The sequence below is a fragment of the Takifugu flavidus genome, chromosome 20 (assembly GCF_003711565.1).
Source record: "Takifugu flavidus isolate HTHZ2018 chromosome 20, ASM371156v2, whole genome shotgun sequence".
Lineage (NCBI taxonomy): Eukaryota > Metazoa > Chordata > Actinopteri > Tetraodontiformes > Tetraodontidae > Takifugu > Takifugu flavidus.
This window is the reverse complement of record NC_079539.1, coordinates 353,818-380,546: the sequence shown is the minus strand read 5'-3', so window position 1 is coordinate 380,546 and position 26,729 is coordinate 353,818. Positions and strand designations below refer to the sequence as shown.

The 26,729-nt window shown below is 48.2% G+C and overlaps 2 protein-coding genes across 9 annotated transcripts; one reads left to right on the top strand and one right to left on the bottom strand.

The window, feature by feature from the left end:
* Positions 1-1,583: 1,583 nt before the first annotated feature.
* On the bottom strand, positions 1,584-19,792 carry kcnn2 (potassium calcium-activated channel subfamily N member 2). Of its 6 annotated transcripts, none has more exons than XM_057018282.1 (9): positions 16,948-19,790; positions 16,611-16,724; positions 9,699-10,117; positions 9,343-9,484; positions 9,121-9,231; positions 8,747-8,874; positions 7,275-7,283; positions 5,064-5,133; positions 1,584-2,640 (listed from the first exon to the last, which is right to left on the bottom strand). In XM_057018282.1, exons 1-9 carry the CDS (start codon positions 17,722-17,724, stop codon positions 2,365-2,367), a joined length of 2,046 nt encoding a protein of 681 aa, XP_056874262.1. In that variant the 5' UTR covers positions 17,725-19,790; the 3' UTR covers positions 1,584-2,364. The 6 variants fall into 6 exon arrangements, with proteins under 6 accessions (XP_056874262.1, XP_056874264.1, XP_056874266.1 ...); XM_057018284.1 differs by having other exon boundaries at positions 16,611-16,706; positions 16,948-18,711; XM_057018286.1 differs by lacking the exons at positions 5,064-5,133; positions 7,275-7,283 and having other exon boundaries at positions 2,469-2,640.
* slc2a11l (solute carrier family 2 member 11, like) lies at positions 17,887-26,422 on the top strand. 3 transcript variants are annotated; one of them, XM_057018292.1, is made up of 12 exons: positions 17,887-17,904; positions 22,512-22,610; positions 22,861-23,021; positions 23,093-23,217; positions 23,421-23,550; positions 24,352-24,500; positions 24,584-24,771; positions 25,125-25,235; positions 25,392-25,493; positions 25,575-25,650; positions 25,724-25,851; positions 25,921-26,422. In XM_057018292.1, the coding sequence occupies exons 2-12, from the start codon at positions 22,593-22,595 to the stop codon at positions 26,119-26,121; spliced, it is 1,389 nt and encodes a 462-aa protein (XP_056874272.1). In that variant the 5' UTR covers positions 17,887-17,904; positions 22,512-22,592; the 3' UTR covers positions 26,122-26,422. The 3 variants fall into 3 exon arrangements, with proteins under 3 accessions (XP_056874272.1, XP_056874271.1, XP_056874270.1); XM_057018291.1 differs by lacking the exon at positions 17,887-17,904 and adding an exon at positions 22,360-22,398; XM_057018290.1 differs by lacking the exon at positions 17,887-17,904 and adding an exon at positions 22,360-22,398 and having other exon boundaries at positions 22,840-23,021.
* The last annotated feature ends 307 nt before the right edge of the window (positions 26,423-26,729 follow it).

Below are 26,729 nucleotides of genomic sequence, written 5' to 3'. Positions count from 1 at the left end.
ATCTTAACTGACGGGATGTTCGAGCTTCACGCAGTCCAACCACAAGTGGGGTATTTTCTGTCAAAAAGAGGCGTAGACTATATAATTAATAACCATATGATAGAAGTGACAAATGCGACCGTCACTATGTCATTTAAATAGTTTTATTTTATCATAAAGCAGTCACTAAATGAGAGAGACACCTTTGCCTATATACAGAGTTGTGAATGTGCAAGTTAAACGGTGATGTTTGTTTCCAATAAACCGACGAGTTAAAATTCTGATATTCTCAGCTGTTTTTTTCTTCTCCATTTTTTTTGTGATATCTTAGATCAAAACTCTGTAGCGGTCCACAGCAGCCAACGCTTACGTTTACGCCTTCAAGTTAAAAATCAGGGGAAATAATATAGCATATTCTTGTAACGTCATCTACGAGCCCCAGAATAATCATTTGCGAACTTCCACGTCCACACTTACTAAATACATAGATACACACATAAATAGATACAAAAGGGACAACAAAAGGATGATATATATTATTTTTTAACTTAAATCACATCTGACTTCCATCTATAGGCTTTGTTTGGCTCGTTTCTACCGCCCCCTGTTGGATAGAAACGAGACTGAATATTTAAATACTTCTTGATTGACTTCCATTTTTGAAATTACCTCGAAAATGAATTTCAAAACTTTCCACAACATCAAATTTAAACGTACTGTGGACTACAATTCACACAGCAGTTTGTTTACGTGCTAAAACTTAACAACAGTGAGAAGAAGTTATGTAAAATGATCCTGCAACGATAAAGACAGACGCATGTAAAATTGCAGTTATTTTTATTGTTTCTCTGTGTTGTTTAAATTGCATACAGGATAATATCTCATTGGTTTCTATGTTCTGAAGTTTCTGGACTAAACTTAAGCTGGTCTCTGCTCCTTAGCTTACCAGACCTCCTTTAAAAGTTTGTACATGTGATGAACAATATGTTTAAAGGGTATATTGGCCATATCATGTTTCTTTGTTTTGTTTTGATAATTGATACAGAGACAAAATGGACAGGATCGCCAGTTTCTTTTTGTTACATTTAAATGTCTTAATGCAACTTTTAAGCCAAAACACACAAATAAATGAAATGTCAGCCACTGTATTTCAGCTATTTCGTGCAGCTCTCGGGTTTTGCTCAGCCAGCTAAACAAACAGCATTATCCAAAGCTTTCAGTGTCAAAAATAAAGGTTCTAAAGGCTAAAAAGAACAGAGATAGTTATGTATGTATCTCAGGACCAGTCTAAATAATATTAAACCATATGCTAAATATGCTAAATCTGTCACATCATGTGGCGTCTGCTTTAGTTGGAGGTGTGCTTGTCCTCATTAAAATATACAAAAATAGGTCATTTCATTTAAAGGTAGATATTGTTTCAGCGAGTTCTGGATCTGTGTTTGTTGTAACCCAGCTTGAGTGACAGAAAGCATAAATAGAACAGGTATGACAGGAGGTGGGACACAGACAGCTCTGATCGGGATCTGCTCTCTTCCGGTTTGGTTTCATCAACACAATCGCAAACTTGAGAACCGACAATAAGGAATTCATGTCCAAACATCTTAAACGTTCTGCTTTTAATGAGCATCGCATCTTTATATCATACACCAGTCAGCATTGAAGTGCATTGATTAAAAAGTGCAAATACAGATTTTTGACGCATTCATCTTTGACTAGAGGATTAAATTATCTTCAATATAACCCCCCAAAAATAAACATTCTACGGGGGTGTTCTGCAAAAGAAAACTGCTATAGTTGATGCTGTTACTAACCTAAAAGATATATGCTCCCCCCCTCTGGTTTCAAGCTTTTTGAAGTTATCTCTGAGTGACGGTGTGTGGAAGCATCGGCCTCCTGGTGTCGGATCACCTCAGTCCGTCCAACACAGCACGGTTCCTCGCGCTCCCTGACTAATTTCTCTGCCTTCTCAGTTTTCTGTGAGGAACACAGGAGCTGACTCCAGCCAGTGGAAGCACAAAGTCAGTGAGAAGCACTAGTTTAGTGCAATAGTTTCACACATGATAACCTTGCTACCTAGAAGTGGCTACCTCTGCATAGAGATGGAGTAGAGCTCTCATCGTACCCCTCATTGATAGGCCTTTGAGTTTTTACTGAGGGAAGCGCCGTTTTTTGTGGTTATCTCACCGGAGCAAGGATAACAGCATCCTTTGAGGTAATAAAAAACAAATCACAGCATGAAATTATCCGTTAAAACTGTCCCCAGTATCTCGGATTCTGTCATCAGAATTTGGATAATACTTATTGAAACCATAAGGCTTTACAATAAATGCAACTTGGCCATATGATGGCAAAAGTCCTCAGCGGAGGCATTCCTCGCGGGCTCTAGCTGCTCTCGGAGGAGGTGGGCGGGGCTGTGGAGGATGACCTCCGCCTGGACGCAGACTGTGAGCGCTCGGGGCTGTGTTTGTCATAAGGCTGGAGCTGCACCTCCAGGAAGTCCCTGTGCTGCTGGCTGATGACCTGGCTGATGAGCCCCGGCAGGGCCTGCAAGTTACTCAGTAGCGCCTCCAGCTTTGTCTCCAGCACAGCAATCCTCTTCTCCATGTTCTCCTCCCTCTCATTCAAGTCTGATACCATGTCATACATGATGTTCTGAGTCTGGAACAGCAGAGAGAAGCACACTTAGCACGCTCACTTTCATGGATGCAGAACGTGGGCTTTTATTTTAAAAAGGCTCTTTTAAAAAAAATAAAATAAAGGATTCTTTTCATCCTGAACACTCTGAATTCATTCTCCAAAGGGGAGGAAAGACAATGAAAAAGATTAAATTTCACTTCACATTCTATTCAGGCTGCAAAAGAGAGTTTAAATAAGAAAAGATCCACTCCAGTGAGAATAAAGCTGTCATTAATAGCTGTGAAACTACAGAAGAAACAAGGATATTTTCACACCTTAAATGCTAAAACTCACGTGGACGTGAACCTGTAGACAAGTTTTAACAATAATATGATGGAAAAAGAGCTGAAAGGATCTTGTATGACATCTAGCCTTTATATCTAAATTGAAACGGCATAAAAGATGAAGTGAAATTCTAAAAAACAAACCAACTGGTTTTCAACATGAAACAGTGCCAAGTCCTTACTTTAATTTCTTAACATTAACAGGAATTATTATTTTTTTGCTCTTTTCTGTTTCCCAGCAACTCGTCCTTTGTCATCCTGTGTTTATGGAACAGAGGAAAAAATCAGGAAAGCACATTTCATCTTAAAAACAGATGTCACGGGGGCAGCTGAAGCTGAACAGCCGCCACCCTGGAAGGAACATTTTTATGACCAGTTCACAAGAGGTCACGATTCCGTCCACATATACGAGCTCGCGACCTTGAGGAAACAGGAGAGGCGGCTGCGGGCCTCTTCAGATATGAGCTGCAGCTTTTGAACACCCTCAGAAATCCTTGGCTTGATTTGGGGGAGTGTCGCTGCCTCCGGAGCTCCATTCGGCGGAGGGCTAATAACCCCTGGCAGCTCACAGGCGACGCCATCCATCACTTACCTTCTCCTCTTTTCATTTGAGACAGAAAAATAGGACGAGTCAATGCGCCAACACCTCATACGAGGGCTTCGCTGCATCCTATTATGTAAACCCTAATCTTTTTTTATTGATGCATCACACTTCCATTCAGCATTTAAAGGGCAGATATACATAATATTAACCTGTTACCCGAGGCAAAGATGTGCATTTGTGGAGTTTTTGGTTTTGTGAATGTTATAAAACTGATTTTAAATAATCTTGGAACGCAAGATAAACGTCCTGGTGCGTAAACACGTGAACAGTTTGACCTGTTTCCCTGCACAGATGAAGAAAAAGCTAATTAAACTGGGCTCGTAAACAAGACAACAAAGCCTGAACATCTGCAGCAGTTTTAAGTGGCGATGTTTCCAATTCAGAAACTACTCGAGCCTGTTTCAGCAGCCAACGGATGCAACAGATTCCACTGCAGGTTGATGGTTCAAAGAGTCGAAATCTAATGAGATTAAGTTTGTCCATTAAACCAAAGAAGAAGAGACTCGAATGGAGGAGAGATATGCAATCTGATCTCACTTCAAACACAATTTGACACCATCAAACCATGTCTGGACGGAAAAAAAAAAACACAGCAGAGATCACTCCAAAAGGCAATTTGGCAATTTAACAACACGTGATTCGGCCTGAATGACAAAGGGAGTGAACCACTTAGGCCCCATTAAAGGAAAAAAAACCTTAGATTGCAAGATAGATAATTGAGTTTTGGGGAAACAATGTGATCTGAGGATTCCTTCATGGCACTGCAGAGGCGACGTAGCTGCCAATGACACTATTCAGCTCCAGCTTCTCACTGGAGGGACAAAAGGCTGCGCTGCCCTCTCATGGTGAGAGGCTGTCACAGCAGAACCCGAGCGGGCGCCGCCGGATTGAACCGCCTCGGGCCAATGTCGCGCCACGGCTCCCCTCGCTGCCGCCTCACAGCACGAGGTGATTAGGCAACATTAACTACTACCTCCATGCCGCGCTGGCGCGGGTCCAGCTGGAATGTGGCGGACTCCTGAATGTCAGCGCTCTGTGCTTTGGCTTCTGGCTGAATCATCAGATCACAGTGTGTCTCCGTTCCCAGGTTAGACGGTTCTGCTGTGTCAGGCCGGCGTGTTGCCGAGACTTTCCCTGAGGTTTGTCAACCTCTGTTCGGTTGCATCTGGACACAAACACCTGAGAACGTCAAGCGTGCCGAAGCGCGAGGTGGCTTCTTCTCAGTCGCCCCTGAAACGCTGCTGCGCCCCCCCCCTCCCCAGCGTGCAATCTACGCTGTAAAGTCAAACATCATCATCATTTCCAACCCACGGGATGAGAAACTCAGGTGAGTGCAGACAACAATCATCTTTTTACGCAGCCTGTCTGTTTATTTGACACCTGTAGACTTTGGTTCACATTAGAAGACACAGCCAAGTCCAGCGTACTGGCATGCATCGCAGGTCGGGCACACAAGGGGTTAAAACATACGTCAGCACGGAGGTCGATGCTGGTGTACAATGCAGCCGTGGACTTACCTTTGCAAGGTCCACTAGTGAGTTTGCTTGGTCATTCAGCTTCCGTTGCTCCATTTTAACACTTCTCAATCTGAACACAAGACCATTCAGAACCCAACAAATGAAGTCCAGCAGAAGGTGCAGCAATTAAATCTGGGCACATACAAGGCATACACACAGAGAGCACTCCTAGAGGACATGCACGGGACGTGTGTCGGAAATGCAAAAGAGAGGGGTCAGTCTGTTGGTCTGAGCTGCATGCAAGTGGGGAGGAAGGGTGGGGGGGTGGGGGGGAGGAGGAGGGGGAGGTTAGCGCTACTCGGCTGACCACACAAGGAGGATCAGGGCATCTGCGAAGTGTAAACAACATCTATCAAGCTGATCACGCACACAGAGATACACATGGCTGTAGTTCACCTTCAGGGCAAAACAACGTTTTCTTATTTCGCTGCCTAAACGCATCAGATAGGAAACGCAGCTTTAGTCCGTCTCCCGCAAAACAAAAGATCCCAAAGAAATGAGCTCCATGTTTTATTTAATAGGAAGGTAAATCAGTCCCGAACCGTTTTATTTTTCGACACGTGGCAGCTCAAACCTGCAGGAATGCTCCTCTACGCATGCTTCAATAATTCACGTCTCCTGTTTAATTAGGCTCCGAGCGCCTGTTCTCACTCCTGCCCTTGGGGGGGCTCAGAAACAGCAAGTTTGCAGTATTGTAGTATTGTAGCGTGTCGGCCACACGTGGCTTCAAGATGCTAAAGAGGTTTTTTTTCTCTCCCTGAACCACCCACGCATTTAAAATGAAACTGGATAATACAGAGAGAAGGAGCTGCCCGGGCTCCAAAGAGGGGTGAAATGAGATTAAAAAAGAATAAAACGACCCTGTGACGGTAGCGTGGGTGAAACGAGGGGAGTCAGGATTAGGGAGGGGTTTAAGGGGGGGGCCTGATAATCAGCTCAGATATGGCGAGGGCCGTGCACTCCCCTGACGGGTCGGGGGACGCAAGAATGTCCTTGCAACGAGAAACGGCCTGTTTAAGACAGGTCGGAGATGAGGTCGTGGCTCGAGGTATGGGGGCCTTTTAATTTCTACGCGGGTTTACCGCCCCCCCCCTCCCCATCACGGTCATTTTTCTTCTGAATGGGCTCCTGAAGCGCTCCTCTCCATTCATCAGGTGGAACACGAGAAAGCTTTTTAACACTAAAACCAAAGCCAATCTCACTTAGTGCTCCGCTATTTTAACCACCCCTGACCTCTGTTTACCTCGCCAGTCGTGCAGACAATTTTTTGCTCAGCTTAATGGACACGCCGAGCAGCCCGCCACTGAATCTGGTTCTGCTGCGAGACATCACCCTGACCTTCCTCCCGGTTGCTTTTCTAATCCGCTGTTCTCCGAACAAGCCTCTCACTTCAACCTTGGTGATGAAAAGGGACAGCGGCCCCACAGGGGAGCTACTGAGACACTCAACCTGACAGATGTTAAGCCTGAAACATACTGGAAGACATTTGGTGGCGTGCATCATCGTGCCCGGTGGGTAAAAGGCAACATCTGAGCGACCTCAGGAGTGTTTATTGGAAACTGCTAGTTCTTCTCTGAGCAGCCGGACGCCATTATCTGCTTAGCGCTCCTGATAACGGCGCATCGGCGTCTTTGCTGCTGTCATCCAACAGAGAAATGAGGGGAAAAATGTGGCTGCAGATGTAGAATCAGGCGTAACAGTGGTTCCACGCGCCGAAGGATGACCCAGAGCCTCGATCTGCCGGAGCGGCTCCCTTGTAAAACACGACAGAGAGGATTTTATTAATTACGTGTGCTACTGCAGGTGCGCCTCCCGTCGAGCTCCGGTCGCCATCCTTCGGTACGTGAAAGCACCGTTAATTGGAATTTAATCAGTGGCTTTCTGATTAAAGATCAAATTCTCATCACATCCATGCAGAAATGGAAAGAAAAACACCCTCCGTCACCGATAATTGAAATTCACCGCATGTTGGGCGTTTAGTTGTTTACTAAAGCAGGTCGACTGTTTGTCTCTGCCGCACGACTAATAACAACTGCTGCCGCCTGTAACTCACGTGAAACATTTGGGTTGGGTTCCAGTGGCATGAATTTCACTTATCGAACGAGGGAGTGTCACTTTTTTTTTTTGAAAGCCACATTATTTGGTTTAAGGGCAAGCTCTTGTTAGCATGCAAACAACAGGTCTGTGTCTACATGGGAGGCGAAGACTTACTTTCGAGCTCTATTGCATTGTGTCGATAAGAACAAGAAAAAAAAAAAAGAAACATGAAGGAGATAAATGAACCATTACAACATTAGATAAACATATTCATGTGGTTTGCGTGAGTCCGGCTGCTGTAACCCTCATCTCGCCTCTCGCCTCTCCTCCACCGCCGGTGTTGGATGTGTTATCTGTCTGGCTGCAGCTCTGCCTGCTGACTCTAATCCTTTCATTCTTCCCCTCCTGTGCACCAGTTCCAGCTATAACATAAATTCAAAAACAGGCCTCCTGTTCTGTAAACAGGCAGCGGCACGGACGACTCGGGCTTAACAACTGTTTGCGCAGCCACTGATGAGGACCACTGGGATGTTCTCTTCCACACTGCTACACTGTTACAGTGGGAACCCTTTTCCAAGGCTCATGCTTGTGCTTTCACCTGGCTGCCTGCTGGGGTTCTTTTCTCTCCTGTATTCACCTCCTGAAGTTACCAAAGTGGCACCGTATGATTGTAGAATTAGCTTTAGTGTCGTGGCTAAAAAGGTCGTGAAGCTTCAACGCTGCAAATGACCTGACAGCAGAGCACAGTCAAGCAATGCTGAACAGAAGCAGTCTGATGTGGGTTGCAGCAGCAGCAGCAGCAGCAGCAGACAGTCAGAGGATCTCCTACCTCTCCATTGACTTCCTAATATCGTACAAAAGAGCAAATCAAAGCGGCACCCGGGGGAACTACAAGGACCCACGTACATACATAAAACTGAAGGAAGCAGGCAGACAAAAGGGAGCTCCAGTCGTTACACATCACACTGCAGCGACTGGGCTGAGAGTTAGTGAACGAAGCTGCAGACTGGTGCTTGTAAGCGCTGTCGGTTGGAGAAAAACAGGAGCACGGTGAGGCTAAAATCAATACTCTTTTAGGGTAAGCTAGCGCTCTCGTTTCGAGTCCCCCGGGAACCAGCCAAAAGACCGGCTGAGGGTCTGCGTCCAAAAAGAAGGAACACGTCGGGTCCTGAGGTCAGCATGCAAACTGATACACGATGGAAGAGACACAGCAGAGTTGGTCTGGCAGCACAAGGTGAGGGAGGGAGAACGATCGATATCAGACCACCGAGAATTCTCATTTTCCCTTCGGGAGTATCTGCGAGACCCAGGCTCCCTCCACAAGACGTCCATTATCATTTGAAGAGGTTTTTCTAATTCTCATTCATGGGAAATACCATTTCACACAGATAAAACAAGCAATTTTCAGTCGGACAATTCTAATCGGGTTCTCGCGTAAACGGATTATCCGGGCCTGCAGTGTGTCACTGAATAATTTCCACACATGTCGCACACTTTTCCACTGCGCAGAATCATCGGGAATCGCTCAGGTTCCCACAGCACCGCCAGCGCGTACATTTGCTACAGGTGTCAAACAATTCAGATCTCAGGTTGGACAAACGGCGCCGGGGGGCTGCGGCGGGCGGCGTTCCGAGCGCGGTACCTACTGGTGAATGGCTTGAAGGAATTTCCTCTGGTGCTTCCTGACTTTGGCGTGGTCCATCTTCCTCACAAGTTTGGTGTTTTTGTAGATGAGCCACGTCTCCCTGAGAACATTTGCAGCCGTGTTTTTCACCTGGAACGTGCGCAGCATCGACAACGGTTAGCTCGGCTCTGTTAGCACCAAACATGCCGTCCAGTCAGAAGGCGGCAAACAAAGTCCAAGCCGATGCTCTCAAACATGCTAGTTCATCGAAAACAACAATAATTAGGAGAGGAAATAGCTCGCAGTTTAATTTAATCAAAAATCTAATTTTTTTTTCATTATAAAAAGAAAAAGAGGGAAAGGACGTCGCATCATTTAGCATTTCTTCTAACTTACTCTTTTCGTTAGCTGTGTGTCCATCATAAAATTGTGGACGTGTTTTTCAGCTTTGGTTAGTTCCAGTTTCTTCGCGACCACGGCCACCACCAGGGCGGTGCATCCGGCGCCCTGCGGAAGGACAGGAAGACGCGGCAACAGTACAGGTTTACAGGTTTCAGTTGTCTCTGTACATAAAGACGTGTTAGCAGCTCTCGGTCAGCGCCCGTCTGCGTCCCTCACCATGATGCCAGTCAGGAGGCAAACTCCTTTCCCGCAATACGTGTTTGGGACCATGTCCCCGTATCCGATGGTCAGAAACGTGATTGAGATCAACCACATGGCTCCTAGAAAGTTGCTGTTTATGTCTTGGTTGTCGTGGTACCTGAGATTTAGAATAAAAGCAGAAAGTTGACCAGGAGAAAATCGAAATCAACCAAAAACATCTGACATCTTAACGTTTCAGCTGTGGTGCTGAGAAGTGTGTGTGTGTGTGTGTGGGGGGGGGGCTTGCAATACACGCGTGTCATCTATTTTTACGCCTTATTCATGTTTTATACGGAGCAGAGCAGCATTGCATGAGAACGGGGTCCGAGCACCTCTCGCAGGCTCTCACTGTCCATGCAGCGATGATCCAGAGCGAGATGGTGAAGACCAGCAGCACCGTGCCAGGACAGATGGTCATGAGGGTCTTCATCACGAAGCGCGTGTTGAAGTTGATCTTGTTGAGCGCGCCGATGCTCCGCGACGAGGCGTCCGTGAAGAGCTTGCTGTGCAGCAGCATGACACGAGCGATGAGGTACAGCCGCAGGAACATGGGGATGGACAGGATGATGTCCACGTCCGCGTCCGTCTTGGATGGCACGTAGGAGTAGGCCAGGCGCGCCGTCCAGGTGAAGGTGTAGTTCCCTGGGATGGGATGGATGGCGCACACGAGGATCTCCAGGCAGATGAAGAAGATGCGCTCATAGGTCATGGCTATCCTCCAGTCATCGGCAGCGTTGTCCACCATGAATAACTGCAAGGGAAGGGCGGGATGAGGACGACGGAGGGTTTAAAATCATCCAACGTTTTCATCACGGTGGCACAGCGATCTACAGGAAGTCATTAAACCCCATTAAAGGATAAGTCACAGAGAGCCGGGAGTCATTAAGTCACATTGTTAAGTGATATTTGGGAACTCGGCAGCTTTTAAATGCAGTTGACAAATGAAACGATGACGCGGGGTTGATTACGGGACAGAGGACGAGCATCGGTGTTAATGGGACGATGCTTCATGATGATGTCATGTTGAATTTACACGTTCTGTTCTGGCCCTTACGACACTTCCTTTTCTGTGTTTAAAAAAAACCGCTCTGTAACACGTTTAATAATTATGATGAATAACTTAGATTATTTAAAATGTAATTAGGAAAGATTTTAAATTGATTTTTGAGTCGGACAGCTGATAATAAGGTAGCCCGGTAGGTGTAGCGACACCTACTGGCGAGAAGACAGATAGCAGGAATCCACTTTGCACGGAAATCTAACAGATTTCTCCAGAACAGCATCGAGAAGCCTTTCGAACATAATAGGTTATTTGTTTTTCGTAGGAATCAATTCCTTTTACACTTACGTCCACATTTATATCTCTGGGATGCTGAGGCAGACAAGGACAATTATTTTTAACTCGTCAGTTTGTTGGTCTTCTGAGCCCTCTTTCATCTTTCATCCCCCCCCCCCATCCCCCCAATCCCCTCTAAAAGGGCAGATACAATATTTTACAATTTTATGGGACGTAAAGGCTCTGTGAAAAGCTTTGCAATATTGGGAGCATTTAGATTAAATTGGATTTCCACCTATAAAAGTTGGAGTCCCGCTACTCTAATCTTTGTCCCTAAAGTGATGCATTCACAGTTTTATACTGATGAGAGCATCTGTCGCCTCTCCGTTAGCAGTTGGTTGCGGTGACGTCGCCACGGTGACCAGAAGGCAGGATTTTCCTCCGGGAACGTGAGTGGAGGTGGATTTCCACGGCCTTCATCACTCTTCTGCCTCATGACCTCTGTCATACACACGGCAGCTTCTTCTCACATCCTCTTCATCACTTTCAATCCAATTTGGGCTCTCGAGGCGGAGGAGGAGGACTGCGTTCACCTGCGATGGCAGCTCATCCAACACTGATCCCACATGACGCCGAGAACGTCACCTCAATCTTCCTCCAGATCGCCAGATTTCAGATTTGCTGCTGAGGCTTTGGGATTAAAGGGAATTAGCTTATCTGACGCTTGTCAAAGGATTTCTCACCGATATTTCTCTGCCTCCTCCTCTCTATCGGCTCGATCGCATCAAGGTCTCCTGCGTGTGCACAGACCTTCACAACCAGAGGCACATAGCTCAGACGACGTTGGCGTCAGTAAACACCCGTGATGAAGAGGAAAGAAATAATGCGGAATAACACGTAGACGGATAATATTAAGGCTTGCGTTTGAGGAAATGGTGCAGTGCACATATTGTGTTTTCAGTCAACTACCAGGACACAAATATGTTTGACTAAGAAAATATCATATATGTTCGCTGATGCGTTTTTCATTTTTAGGGACCGTGTCCAAATTATTTGTAGGGTAAGAAAATCAGTTGCGTATGATTTTGCTGCTGTTATTGCTGCAGATCTTGGGGTGACCCTCAGCTTTATAAGAACCAAGTCTAAACCAGGATATGATAAATCTGGTGATAAAGCCGGATTTATGGTTGCATGTTTGCTCGATGCAGCGCCCAGCCTGCGCATACGGTCCCTTAGCTGTTCATGTCTGAGCTATATTGGACTTATTGATTTAGGACAAAAACACCCTGCAGTTTTAGTTGTAAGAGCGATAATATTTTCAATTATTCATCTCGCACTGGTGGCATCTTGCCACGAAGAGTTCCTTTAGTTGCATTTGGAATGTCTCATTACAGAGGCACCACTGTCCTGGAGGGCCAAGGGAACCATTGGCCTACATTATTATTTCAGCTGTGATAGATCGCCAAAAAATGAATTAAATGAATATTTCCCACGGTGAAAAGGGTGGGAATTCAACAGGAGGGTTAAAAATAAAACACATTAATGATGTTAACGGCGCTGGCTGTCTGCGTCAGCGGCACTCTGGAACATTAAAGCTGAACACAGGACCAACTACAACCGAACACGGAGGCGAACAACTGATACAGCAGTCCTACAAGTCCTCATTCAAAAGCTACAATCAGAGTTTTCTCCCAGCCCACAAAACACCTGGATCACAATTTCAGGGGCAATTGTTCGCGTCACATAAGCGACACCGAGCTCCTTTGACAAACTGACATCTGCCGGAGAAGTGTGTAACCCAAACCAAAGCCGGCCTTGTCTGACTTTCAGACGGGGTGTAATGGAGACAGGGCAGCAGCAGCTGGGCCCGCGCCCCGCCAGCGTCCCTTACTTACAGAATTAGGCCTCCGAAAGCAGCTGAAGCTATTGTTTCCACGCCGCGCGAGCTGCGTCTAATTTTACACATTAAACACACAAAAAAAACAGCTCCCTTTGCAAACGGTTAAAAAGTTTGTTACCTCACAACAGTGTGATTAAACATTTAAGCCCAGCTTGCATAAGGAAAGCCTTCTTGGTAGGTAAAATCCATTATGATAATGGGTGACCTGAAATCCAATACTCAAGAGCCCTTTAGCTCCGAGCGTCAAGTATTCCGATGCTAACGTAGCAGCACAACTTTATAACGGGGGGAGCTGGAATGGCAGAAGGCCTAAACTGGGTTTTCTATCAGGGTTTGGAGGCAATAAAATCCCACACAAAGACATTAGAGAGGTCACAGAATGAGAGGTCAGAGGTCAGGCCTCGGATCATTCTCGGGACCTCGGAGCACCTGCGACACCCACTGGGTTGGTTACTGGTTTCACTCCACTCAATATAACTAATGGAGTCGGGCTCAATATTTAATCCGTGTAATGTGGATCCGGGGAACATATATCTTAGCTGAGAATGAAATCGCTCAATCTCATTAGTGGATTAGGTTGAGAGGTTCGGCCCAATTAGACATTAATGCCATGCTTTATTTATGCTATCAAAACGAGACACTTAGAGGCCACTTGGCAGAGAGAAATCTGCAACTCCTGCTTGCGTCGTCTTCTGAAACAAAGCCGCACATTCTCACGTATATTCGATTCGAGCCTCCCGGAGCCAAGCGGCGCTGCGGCCCCCGCCAACTTACGCATTAACATTCATCTGCAAAATGAAGGCCGGCACCCGCGACTCTCAATAAACACATTTTAACATCTCAGACACTCTGGGGCCGCCAGGTGAAAACCGAGGTCGATGCTATCGGTGGTTATCTGCCGCTCTCGGGTAGGAGATAAACGCCCACTATCTCCTGAAGTCGCCCAGTGTCTCTGACACGATGACGAGCCAGGGACGGGCGGACAGCCAGGCCAGGGTTTGGCAGGACCGGCTGGCGGTTGTTGTTTTACCTTTGGAGCGCACTGAGGCGCCGCGTGACTGTGAAACACCTGCGCTAAATCTGATCACAGGAAGTGCAGATCAAAGACAGAACAGGCCTCAAAGCGATGCCGCATTAGTCAGAGGGAAAATCAGCAGAACTGCCATCGCGGGTTACAACGAGACGGCAGTGGCCCCTGCGCTAACGGGGCCCCCGGCAGCCAGCCTTTGATGTGAAAAGAGGAGAAAACTCTCCGCGTGTCAGATTGCGAAACCAATAAGCGCAGCTCAGTTTAGACTCTGTCAAAGACGAAGCAAAGTCGCGGAGCTGCAGATTCAAACTTGTCTGTTTCCAATCACATAAGTCGCTGCCGACTCAACTGAGCTAAAGAGAAAAAAACAACAACTTTCTGATCTTCCTGAGGCAGATCACCGGCTGTCAAAGGGATTACTGGGACCACATCAGGCCGGTAACGTTTCAAGGAGAGGGAGGGAAAGGTCGTCAGGCGGGGAGGAGGACCAAACATTAACATAAAGCATGAATAACGCCGCTCCTATTGGGGTGTTGAGCTGTGCGGGAAGCAGGAAGTGGGAGCAGGAAGTGGTCACTGTGCCTCCCGACCAGCACATCAGTGCACATAAATAATACAGACACATTTATTGGTTTTAGGTTTCAAAGGTAGTGCTAGCTACTGATGCTGAACATCTCCCCAGCTCTGCTATCCAACCTGCTCTTTCAGGTTTTGCACTTCCTCTCATGGGAAATAAACTTTTGCACCCTGTGGGTGGGGTGGGGGGGGGGGGGGGGGGGGGGGGGGGGGTTCCGTCTGCAGCGGGTTTGATGCGTAAGTCAGTCTTAAAAGGTTGGAAGTGGCGGGGAAATATTTCATCACCCTGAGTTGTGCCTCTGCGTCTGACAGGCGGCTGTGAGTACACACGGACGGTGCATGCATAATCTACTGCCCCGCGGGGGCAGAGGACCCACACCGAGGAGGGGGCCGACCTCCAGAACAGCGCTGCTCATGTTGTCAACCCTCCAGGCTCGGGTAGCTGTAACGAACGGAAGCTCGTGCCCAGAAGAATCCCCGAATGCTGTCATCTTTACAAAGCAAATAATGCGTCAATATCCACACAGGCTGATAGTCTGTCCCTTCACGTCCGGTCGTCTGGTTCTCATCCTCATTAACTGTCAAATTATGGCATTAAACGAGCTTTCATATGAAATCAGATCTTTTCTAAATACGGTGGCTAAATATCAGACCTTCAAACCGTGAGAGCTGAACACCACGGACGAACAACTGCTCGCTCTCCGGGACGTGACGGGTCGTTCGCTCCACGCAGACGCCGTCGTTAACATTTGGGGGAGAGGCGGAACGCCGTGAGTCAGACTGCGGATGATGCTTCCCGAGTCGTTTAAAGGTCCTCGGCGATGAGCAATCTGGATCAGTCTTTGCAGAAATGTGCGACGAACCGCTGCAATCAACTCAAAAGGAAACAGCCGCTTTAACGTCGGGCCTGGAGGTCAGAGCGGGGCGAGCGCGGGCGCTGCAGGTGGCTAAAGCGGTAATTAAAGAAACTGACAGCAAAAGAAAGTCCTTTTCAAAGCTGAAGGGGGAAATATCGGCGCGCTCTGAATAGAAAACGACCTTGCAGACATTTGTAATGCGTAAAAGTGATGACACAAGCCTTTAAAACTGCCGTCATCACCACATTTATGAACACAGACGTCGGCGGCTATGATACTGTGAATTTCAAAATAAAAGACCCAATGACCCGAAACCAGAAAGGAAGGTCCGACATCCACAGCGTCTGGATTCAGGATCACCAACTATTCAAACTCTAAATTAAAGAATCTAATTTAAAGTGTCTGAATAACTCACATATTCAGAAACGTGTCACATGGGGCTGCTGGAGTCTATCCCAGCAGCCTCTGGGCCAGAGATGGGAATCACCCTGGACAGGTCAGCACTCCGTTACACACACACACACACACACACACACACACACAACACACACACACACACACACACACACACACACACACACGAGGAGATGGAGGAAACAATGATCTACTTTCATGAAGAGGGGGGTTCTAATTTATAAACAGCTCTGGGAACTCAAGGCGCCGCGGCTTGGGTTATGCTCTGAAATATGGTAATGACGGCGGCAAAATCCCGTCATTTTTCACGGCGAAGGGTTCACAATGAGACGCGTGAAGACGGCGGCGCGTTTGTGGGGCTATTTCAAAGACTGATTCCCCCCCCGAGACTCTACAGCACTAAACACACTAGCAAGGCTGATGAATGGTCCAAAGGAATATGTAAGAGTCTGATGTATTTGTTTTACATCAAGCACATTTAAAAAGTGTGTGTGTGTGTGGGGGGGGGGGGGGGTCAGCCAAACTGAAGGCATCATAGAATCTCACAAAGTTTGCAAGTAGCAAATCCATTAACATGATTGAACATTTCTGGAGGCGGATTTTTATTTATTTATTCTTTTTCAAAAGGCATTTTCCTTTCACGTTGATTCAATTAGGATAAAAAAAAAGAAAAGAAATGCATCTGCTACATGAAAGCTCTCCTGCATCATATGTCAAACCCCCTCCTAAAGTGGCTCCATTAATTGTGTGTCTCCAAGAAAAGACACAAGTGCTGAAGTGCAGGGAAATGTGTAAGTAATGCAACAATTCTCGGAGGCGAGGTTATAAAACTGTCCGAGTGTTGGGGCCACGCGGTGCCCGGGGAACACGCAGCGCCTATAAATCCCATCAAAAACGGTGCGAAAGATTACGATCAATGGGGTCATTCATGCAATCGCATGAAGAAAAATCCAGAGTCCCACCGCCCCGGCGTCGGAGGTGTAATTGAACTGAGTGATTACACTGCAGAGAACCTGAAATTTACCGCTTTGTTGCTCTCGCTGGGAGTCAATAACCTGATCCCAACCATTCTCATGGCGGATTTCCCCCCCTGCAGAACACCGTCAAACTCCCGCAGGTACGTTCTCACATGCAGCTGAGGATGAGAGCTGGCTGCAGCCAGAGGAGTGGGAAGAGTGTTTTGGACGTTACCTGGATCTCTCTTGCGTGGTATATGATAATCAGCCCCAGAAGGATGATTGTAGAAAGGCTTATCAGGCATTTTAGAGCTAATGAATACAGGGACTCCTGGAAAAGAGCACAACACTAAAGCCAACCATGACAGAAAAACACAACTCACAAAGATTGCATGCAAACAGCGGTGATTACATCAGGGTTCCCCTTCAGGGGCCTCTGGCCACCACCGGGCACCTTCCACGGAGCCCGGACTTTTTCAGTCCTCTATAACTTTTGGTTTGCTTCTAATTAAAAGGCTCCGGCGCTAAATCACAGGCCACTAAATCGAGTCCAGCCAGGAGAAGATACGCACCTTTCCATAAGCTCCCCATGAGAGTTCGGTCTCTACAACCATAACAACGATCCCAAACATCCCGAAGATTAAAGCATAGTCGCTGAGTCGCTTCCTCTTCTCAAACAGGGCCCTCCTGTGTCCCAGCTTCTCCCCAATGTTCTGGTTTTTCTTTTTCCCCGATTTGCCGCCGCTGTGGCCGCAGCCTCCCCCTCCGTCCCCCGATGCGTAAGGCATCAGGGTGGTGGAATTATTCTCCGGCTTGGAAACTAGAGCGTCCGACGCGTCTGCGGCTGAGATGGGCTGCAATGGCTGGGACTCGGAATCAAACTCGTGGATATTTCTGCGGGACGAGCTCAAGTTGCTCAGCGGCCGCATTACGCCGCCGTTGTATCTGCAGCTGCTCATGGCTATTTCATTGTAGGAGTTACTGTCTCTGTGGCTGCTGCCCAGGCTGCCCCGCTGCCGACCGCGGCGATGCTGCTGCTGCTGCTGCTGCTGATGGCGATGATGCCTGGATGAACTACCATGACTAGAGGGTGTCAACTCGCAGCCTTGCCTCGAAGACGCCTCCGAAGGTGTCCTTAAACTTCCCACAGTGGCCGGCGACGTCCCGCGGACGACGAGGCTTCTCCGCGCATCGCAGGTGCAGCTATTGCAGGTGCAGTGCTGGTCGTGCTGCCTCCGCCGATCCTCCCGTCCGCAGTAGTGCTGGGACTGGAAGCGCTGGAACTGCTGCTGCTGCTGCTGCTGCTGCTCTGGGAAGAAATCGTTCTGCAGATGCAACGGGCTTCCCATGTCAGTGCTGCCGTTTAAAGCGGCAGAGGCGGACCGCGGAGCACCCGGCGAAGGGCGTCGAGGCGCAGACGGGAGGACAGAGCTGCCGCATGACGAGAGCCATTTCGGCTCCGGTAGACTGAGTGCAGCCTCCGATTGGGCAGGAGGGGACCAAAACAACTGTCTCTACGTCATTGACAGGTTAGTCATGAGGTGCGAGGGGCCACACTCATTCACTGAAGGTAGCCAGTAGGTGGCATCTGCCTAGTAAGAACCTAAAGGGATGGAAGGGGGGAATGTTTTAAATCTCAGTGGTTCTGTGATTTCGCAGCCGGCTCGATCCATCAATGCCTGACTGATTTCCCCTTTATTGACTTCACCGCTGATTTACAAACTGCTCGGCTCCTCTCGCCTCATTGGCCGCGGGCCACGTGACCGCGCATGGCCCCGCGTCACCTCCCCATACGTGCCGGGCCCCTGTCTGCGGCCCCGAAATTGATGTGAACGCTGGTGGCGGCGTTATTAATGGAGTAGAAGAGTTATATCACCCGGAGGAAATACAGCCAAGTGCCCGAGATTGAGCAGCGGCGGAGGCATAAAATAAGGCCGGAACAATCATCCGGTGGCGGCGGCGGCGGCGGCGGCCCGCTTCTGCGTTGGGACTCTTAGATCACATTAGTGCGCCTGCAAGCTGATGATTCTTGGCTCGCAGAGGCCCCTCCGCCTCGCAATGCGGACTATTTTTACACTTCTGCGCATCAAAAGCAGTAAACGAAATATTAAACGTCTCAAAAAGTTGGAAAAATAGAACCCCGACGGTCTTTTCGTGGCTGGCCGTGGGGCTTGGGTAACGTGAGCGTCTCTGAGCCCCGCGGAGTCAGTCATCGATCACTAATCAGCCTTTAATTAAGCAACCCTGCACGTGCAGGGATCGCAATGCGCACTCCCTCCCGATTGGCTGGAGCTACATGCACGTGACACATCTATCTATCTATCTATCTATCTATCTATCTATCTATCTATCTATCTATCTATCTATCTATCTATCTATCTATCTATCTATCTAATGCATCCTCCTTCTGCACCTGATGTGTTTACAATGAGCCTCACGAGACTCCTGGGATGTAATTATTCCATCGGGTCAATGCGGTTTAAGTAATATTAAGCATAAAGATTATTCACATAAGTGGTGTTGCCCGGAGGGTCCGGTTACTTCGCCCCCTGGTGGTGGGATGAGAGGGCAGACTCTGAAAAGATTTTTCATTTCAGATCTTATATAAACCATCCAGGAAGGCATCAAACCGCCGCAGGCTGGATGTTCTGAAACCAGCCCTGGTGGTTTAATAAATAACGAGCGTGCATCCGCGTCTTTAGCCCCCAGCGTGCTCTCCAGCCGCCTGATGTACCTTGAAATGGAAACGCGTTTGCCACCCGACACATTTTTAGCATCTGCCCATGACTCGACCCACCACCATCTGCACGATTTCACTGGTTTGATCATCTTGACAAAGCAGCCAGAGAACTCAGCAGAACAGGAACCTGCTTAGGTTGACAAAAAAAAACCTCCTTTCTGCTAAAAAATGAAGGGAACATGACTTATTTATCATTTAGGTTTGAGTCATATGGACACCTGATACCATGACATGAATAAGAACCTCGCCCCGTGTCCATCCTCCACCTGTTTACATGCCAAATGCCCCCCTCCCCCGTGTCCCTGATATCTGAGTCCAGGAGGCCCATCACACCTGAGATGTTAGTACCGATTCACAGGTAATCAGGACAAAGTGGCGCGCTCACGGCCGTGACGGCGAGAGGTCAAACGCCACATTTTGATGCTAGGTCGGCCCTGCACGGGTCGGACTTCAGGTCGGCCTGTGATTAGCACGTCGGTCCGTCACAACGACGTGACGAACACGCCTGGCTCGTCTGAACGCTGCCGTCATCCCACTATTAAAATCTTTTATTAGCCTCGCTTTGTCTCCCGCTGCACCCTTCTGTCTCCTGCAGCGGCAGATTAGAACATTGATCCATTATAACTGGCACTTTGAGGACAAATTTGACAGGCTGTGCACGTTTCATCTCATGTGTGTGTGTGTGTGTGTGTGTGTGTGTGTGTGTGTGTGTGTGTGTGTGTGACAACCTGAATGTGTTGGGAGTCTTTGTCATCAGCGAGACCAAATTAGTCCCCGTGCCGTTGCTCCAATTGTGAGGTGGGATGTTTACCCTCCAAGTCTGCCGTTATCTGCGCCTCCCACCTGTGCACCTCCTGGATCTCTGATCTGTAATCTGCTATCTCCCATCATGCACCTGCCAATGAGATTAAAACCCCAATTCAGAGGACCGGTGCTGACAAATGTCAGTCGGACTGGACAAACGCTTAAAATGAATAAATAAATGTGGAGGCCTAAAACATGTGTCTGCATATGTGAGCTGCTCGTTTGTCCGTTTGGGGCACAAAACGGCGCCGCAGTCATCCAGAGTGCCGACACGCCGGGTCAGGATTCCCTCTGTACCGTTAGTAAGACGGATCCAGCTGTTCGCAGAGAAACAAAAAACTTGTTTCGCTGTTCTGGACTCAGCCAACGGCAAAAACGTGCAGGTCATTCATCCAAATTTATGCTAATCTTCCTGATTTTCAGGCAGCGTGAGTGTTGACCCCCTTTAAGAAGCTAATTTATTAGCATACGGCAGCACCGGCGACATTTGGACCTCTCACTCTAAGGAAAAGCGCGTCAGGATTCTTCTTTTCAGAGGTTCTGCAGCTAAAGACGGACGTGGCGTCACCGGACTGGTGGGCGTTCAGCTCCAGTGTCTTGGTAAATGGTTTGCCCCAGTGTTTTAATCCACACATGGTAATAAGTAATGAGAGGTGCGAGGTCATCGGGCGCTGCGTGCGAGTGGATCCTCTTTGAATTTAATTTCGACTGTTTCCAACAGATAATGAGAATTTAGCGTGTGTGTGTCGGTGTGTGTGTGAGGCTGAAAGGTTCCTTGTAAAGTGAACCGCTCGGCTATTCATTATTCATTGTGATCAAGCGTTGCCATGGCTCTTACTCGAGAGGACCTCACAAGTTTAGCGCAAGACGGTAAAAACGGACATGAGAAATGATCCAGAACACGGCCTCAACGTGGACCCAAAGTTCTGGATAAAGAACCTTTGTAGGATTCCACCTAAATAGCAGCTCTGAGCATCTTTCACGCCATGTTTTTGGCTTAAATAGCTGCTGTTTTCCTGTTTGCTGAGCTTCAGTGTGCAGTAACGGCAGCCCGGGCCTCTGAAATCACCTTTGAGAAAGTGTTATTTTGGATTCCTTCTTCAATGAGACGCCAGCTTTAAACTCATCGTTCTAAGTCTGTTTCACACACCGGAGCTGCTTTAAAGAGCTCTGCAACACACACACACACACACACACACACACACACACACACACACACACACACACAACACACACACACACACACACACACACACACACTTGTGTTTCATTTCCAGCACAGTGGGAGTCCGACAAACAGACCTGCAGATGCTCAAAATAACTTCAATCCAACATTAAAGTCAAGAACGTTCTGCTGATGTTCTCTTGTAGAGCTGCAGTTGGGACTGAACCAGTTATTGACTCTCTATCCCAGAATAGCCAGTCATCTACCCTCTCTGTCCCAGTATAACCAGTCATTTACCCTCTCTGTCCCAGTATAACCACTCATTTACCCTCTCTGTCCCAGTATAACCAGTCTCCTGCTGGAGAGACCTTTGGTGTGAAGTCTGATGGCTGGATTAGCGTTTCGGGTTAAAATGATCAATTTTAATTACTCCATTTCCTCTAAAACACAGTAATGAATCCCCTGCAGCCCGTTATTGATCTTTTTTCAGGTTTTTTCCCGGCGTTCCCTCCGTCTTATTCCTGACTGGGCCGTAAAACCTGTCGGCCGTCTCTTGCGTCTGTCGGAGGGAACGTTTCCCTCTGCTCCTCATTTATAATCTAGTCTCATGTTTCCCATCTCAAGCATAATTAAGCACATCGTATTTTATTTCGGGCTAATCTCGCCGTCCCGTTTCTTCACTTCCTCCCGTTCTGTCGCTCTCAGCCTGAAGGAACGGCTCCTTCGCCGAGGCGTCTCCTGTATCCGATGCCTTCAGCCCTTCGAGCCCAGTTGGAGCTGTGAAAATAAACCCGCCTGGAGCTAATCTGAGGTGAAAGAGGCTAATTATGCTGGTGTTTATCCAGCGGGGAGACGTTGCAGAGATTCGGTGGCCTCCTGAGGCGACATCGCCGTGGCGGCGTCGTTCTTTCATCGCAAGCAAATATTTTACCAATCCGATTTGAGTTCATCTAAAATAAAAGCTAAACTTTAACACGTTGAATCCCGGGTTGACTGTGCAGAATCTCAATGAAGCTCAAATTAGACCAAATTAGGTACAGAAGTGTGACCTTCAGGGTTCGTTTCGTACAAAATAACTCCGACCTTTGGGACACCTCCGGCTGGCCCCGGAGACCCGGTAGGGGGGCACCTGACCCCACCTGTCTGAGGGCAGGTTAGCTCATGTTAGCCGAGACTGGCTGGAGATTCCCATGGGTTAAATATTCCAGTACAGAGGTCAGGGAAGAGCTTAATGAGTAAACGTTGCTGTTTGTCAAGCCGGAGAAAGACGAGTTCAGAGCAGAACGCACGATGCTCCAGTACCTGACGCTGCTGGTGGGTGAGACCTCGGCCCTCCTGCTGGGAGAACCAGCAGAACCAGAACTGTTGTTTACATGAGAGGGTGTAAAGATGGAAACCTTTGACGCAGATGTTCCTCACTCCCGCAGCTGGACTGTCCTGTCGTCATCGCCGCCATCTTCATCTGCGGCTTTGGTGGAACGTTCCAGTATGGATTCAGCGTTTCAGCCATGACCTCCCCGTCGGCTGTAAGTGCACCGAAACCCTCGTCAAACAGCGACAAACCTGAGATCAGACGCACTTCTGACTCCTCCCGCCGTTAAAATATTTGCAATGTTCTGCGAGAACGGTTAAAAGAGCCACAATTCCGCCGGATATCTGACTTTTTTGTGACCTTTTTACAGAACGGGCTGTATAAATGTCAGTGAAAGTGAAATTCGTGGGTTTTTTGTTGCTACGTTCTCATTAAACGTTGAGGAGCGACGCCTTCTGTTGCAGTTTATCAAGGAGTTGGTGGGGGAGGTGTGCCGGGACAGATACGGCGTCCACCTGCAGGAGTGGCAGGTGTCTCTCATCTGGTCCTTCCTCATCTCCATCTACTGCATCGGGGGCTTACTGGGATCACTGGTGGCCGCGCCGCTCGTCACCAGACTTGGGAGGTGGGTGAGGGGCGGAGGGGGAGGAGTCTGGTGTGATTCTAACCCTAACGCTTAGCTGCCCCCCCCCCCAGGAAACGCTGTCTTCTGCTGAACAACTTTGTGACCATCGCTGGAGCTGTGCTGATGCTCCTCAGCAGAACCGCCAGGTCCTTCGAGATGATCATGGTGGCGCGGTTGATCTACGGCATCAGCTCAGGTCAATCTGAGGAAATCTCCTTTTTCCCTCATTAATGCCTTCACTGATGGGCGTTGCCATGACTCCTGGACCCCCCCGCCCCCCCCCGCCTCCTTTAACCACAAAGATAATCAATCTCCATTTCTGTCTGAGGTTCATCAGACCATCTGTTCCCCACTTATTGATCCCGATCGACTCACATCGTCTCTTGTTGGCGCCTGCAGGCATCGGCCTCTCCGCTCACTCCATCTACCTCGTCGAGTGCGCCCCCAAGAGGCTGCGGGGGATGGTGGGCGTCACCGTGGCAACCTTCGGCTCCTTCGGGAAGTTCTTCGCTCAGCTGCTGGGGATCAGGTGAGGTGTTGCCCTCGCCCCCGAGAGTCAGGTACGGGGTCAAGGAAGCGGGTTCAAATGTCAGCTGGCCAGTGGGCGTGGCCATGAGTGATGTGGGCGTGGTCAATCGGGCTCAGTTACAGGATCCCAGTTACTGGGAACACTGGAGGAGCATTGGTGTGAGAGTTTATTCAAAGTCTAACTTATAAGTGAAGGTTAACTAGTCCAAAAACAAAGGTGGAGAGGCTAAAAACACACACTGGTGGGGATCTAGCACACACACACACACACTCACACACACACGCGCGCACTCACACACAAAGGTGAAACACTCCAGGGCAATCAGGATGTAGGAAAACTGAAAGAGGAAAAGGAAATGGAGCAAATCTTCAAAATAAGATGCAAAAACACAAGAAAAACAGGAAACCTGAGACACAGACAGCTGCAAATGGGGACAATTAACAAAGATTCTGTCCGAAGGAGCCCCACGTGATGTCGCGGGAGCACGTGAGATTCGGTGTTGAACAAGCTTTTAAATCCAAAACTTTCCAAAAGCTCCAAAGGCCAAAGCAAAACGGAGCTCAGGTAGTTTAAAGTTTTCTTTGTCGGGGACGTTGGAACACAGGCATTAATCTCCATTAAGGAGAGGAGACTTGTTGGCTAATTAACCAAATCTCCACTTTGAGTCCCCGAGCAGGAACCAGTCACACTGAGAAAGAGCCACGCACGCGTGGGCTTTATCGAGCCTGCGCAGGTTTAAAAGGGGGCTGCTCACTCTGGTTCCGTGTCCTATTGATGGTGAGGATGATGTCGCCCCTCCAGCGAGTTCTTTGGTACCCCGGAGAAGTGGCCCTGGCTGCTGGGATTCAACGGTTTGGCGGCGTTGCTGCAGCTCGTCACGCTTCCGTTCCTGCCAGAATCCCCCAGATTCCTGCTGCTGGACAGAGGAGACCAGCAGGCTTGCGAGACAGGTCCCAACACGCTCAGATTCTGGCCCGAGGCCCGCGCTGTCATCGCACTAATCTGACTCTCCATCATTCGCCCTCCTCCGCAGCACTGAGGAAGCTGTGGGGCGACAAGGACTACAGCACAGAGGTGGAGGAGATGCTGGAGGAGAAAGCCGCCCTGGAGGGCGTCCGCAGCCACTCGGTGCTGGAGCTGATTCGGAACCAGAGCCTGCGCTGGCAGCTCCTGACCATCCTCGTGGGCTTCACGGGGCTGCAGCTCTGTGGCATCAACGCTGTGAGTCGCGTGAAGCAGCCTCGAAACTCGGCTGATCAGACGCACCGAGAGGAAGCAGAACTTTTCCAAAACCCGCTCGGGCTGGAGAATTTATATGCGTATGCAAGAGTCGCCCTCTAGCGGCCGGCTGCAGTAAAAGCACTAACCCCTCCTCTGCATCGCCACCACTGGACCTGTGCGGGTGATGGTTGAGGTGTTTGAATGCATCATCAGCTGTTCAACTGGATGTTTGGTTGAGTTTTAATTAGACGACGCCATAAATGCAGTTATGCCACTGCTGATTTATGTGTCATCTTTAGAACAAACGCAATTTAAACTGAACCATTTTCCATTCCTCAAATACCTCTGCCCAGGTTTACTTTTACTGTTTTGAGGTGTTTCGTGCGGCGGGAATCCAAGAGCACCAGCTGAGGTACGCAGCCTTGGGAACAGGGTTGTGCGAGTGCCTGACTTCACTCGCGTGTGTAAGTGTATTTCAACAGTCTTGCACCTTTAGAGCTCGAGCTCCATCACAGAAAACGTCACATTTGGACACGTTTAAATTTCAGAGCTGCGCCGCAGTAAAGTGTTACTAGGGCGCCCTCTTGCGGGTGACTGCTGACAATGTTTTGACGTTGCAGTTCATGATTATTGAGAACACCGGCAAAAAGGTTCTTATGTTGAGAGGATACGCGGGGATGTCTGTAGTCCTGGTCCTCCTCACCATCACTATCTACTTTCAAGTGAGTTGCAGCAAATCCGCTCACCAGCTGCTGCCCATGAGTGGTGATTCACAGCTCCTTAAATCACTCCTGTTTCTATAGGAACACGTCTCCTGGCTGCCCTACTGCAGCATGGTCCTGGTATTCATCTTCATTTTCTGGTTTGCCAGTGGTCCGGGTACGTCTGTCAGTCTCAGTTCGCGCTTTGCTGGTTCGAATGCACGTTTCTAAAACCTGCCTGTGGCTCTCAGCTGGAGCGACGGCTCCTCTTCCAGGAGAATTATTCACTCAGCAGTACAAGTCAGCCGCCTACACGATTGGTTGCACCATCAGCTGGTTGGGTCTGTTTGTACTGGGGATGGTCTTTCCCATCGTAGAGGTGAGCAGGTTCCAGGTTCGGTCATTAACCCGCATCGCTCTGGCTCTGACTGTCCTCTTTTCTCCGCAGAAACATCTGCACGGCTTCTGTTTCCTCATATTTCTCTTCTTCTGCGTCAGCTGTGGGCTCTTTTTCAAGTTCAACGTCCCGGAGATCAAGAATTGCACAGCTCTGCAGGTCGCTGCAGAGTTTCAGAAGATGCACACAAAACAGGAGGAACCCAAACACACGAAAACAGACGTGAGGGAACCATACGAGACCAAGTTCTGAACATTTAGCCTGATATTTAGTGACGTTTGGGAGTGCATCGGGAATAAAAGACAAAAAATGTCATCACGCTTTTATAAAATGGGTCGCAAAACCAGATTGTTCATTCTTCTCTAATAAATGTTTTATGATGTCTTAAAATGGTGACAGACGAGGCTGCGTTCATCTTAGTCCTCGTGTTGTTGTTTACATGATAAATCCGCAGCGTGCGTGCGTGTGTGCACGTGGGTGTATACGCTATACGTATATACACTAATGCACTTCATACAATCGATGCTTTCGCTAAAATAAATATATAAAAAGCTTCGTGTGTCATATAATTTACATATAGATTATTTTTTAAAGGTACAACATTCGTTATTAAGTCCTCGTTTTAATAGTTTTAATTCATATATTGAGACAATTGTGGGAAAATAAGCTTCAAGTCAAAGTATTTCAATGGAGTTTTTCGTTTGCGGGAAGTTTCATTGTTTTGACATTTTTGCTGAAACAGACTAAAAGTTTGGCTTTTTTTTCCAAATATTAATCCAAAAGAATCGTTATTATATACATTGAAATATTACGTCATTATTTCCAGAAGATTTGACGTCATTGTAGTTAAAGAGCCAAAC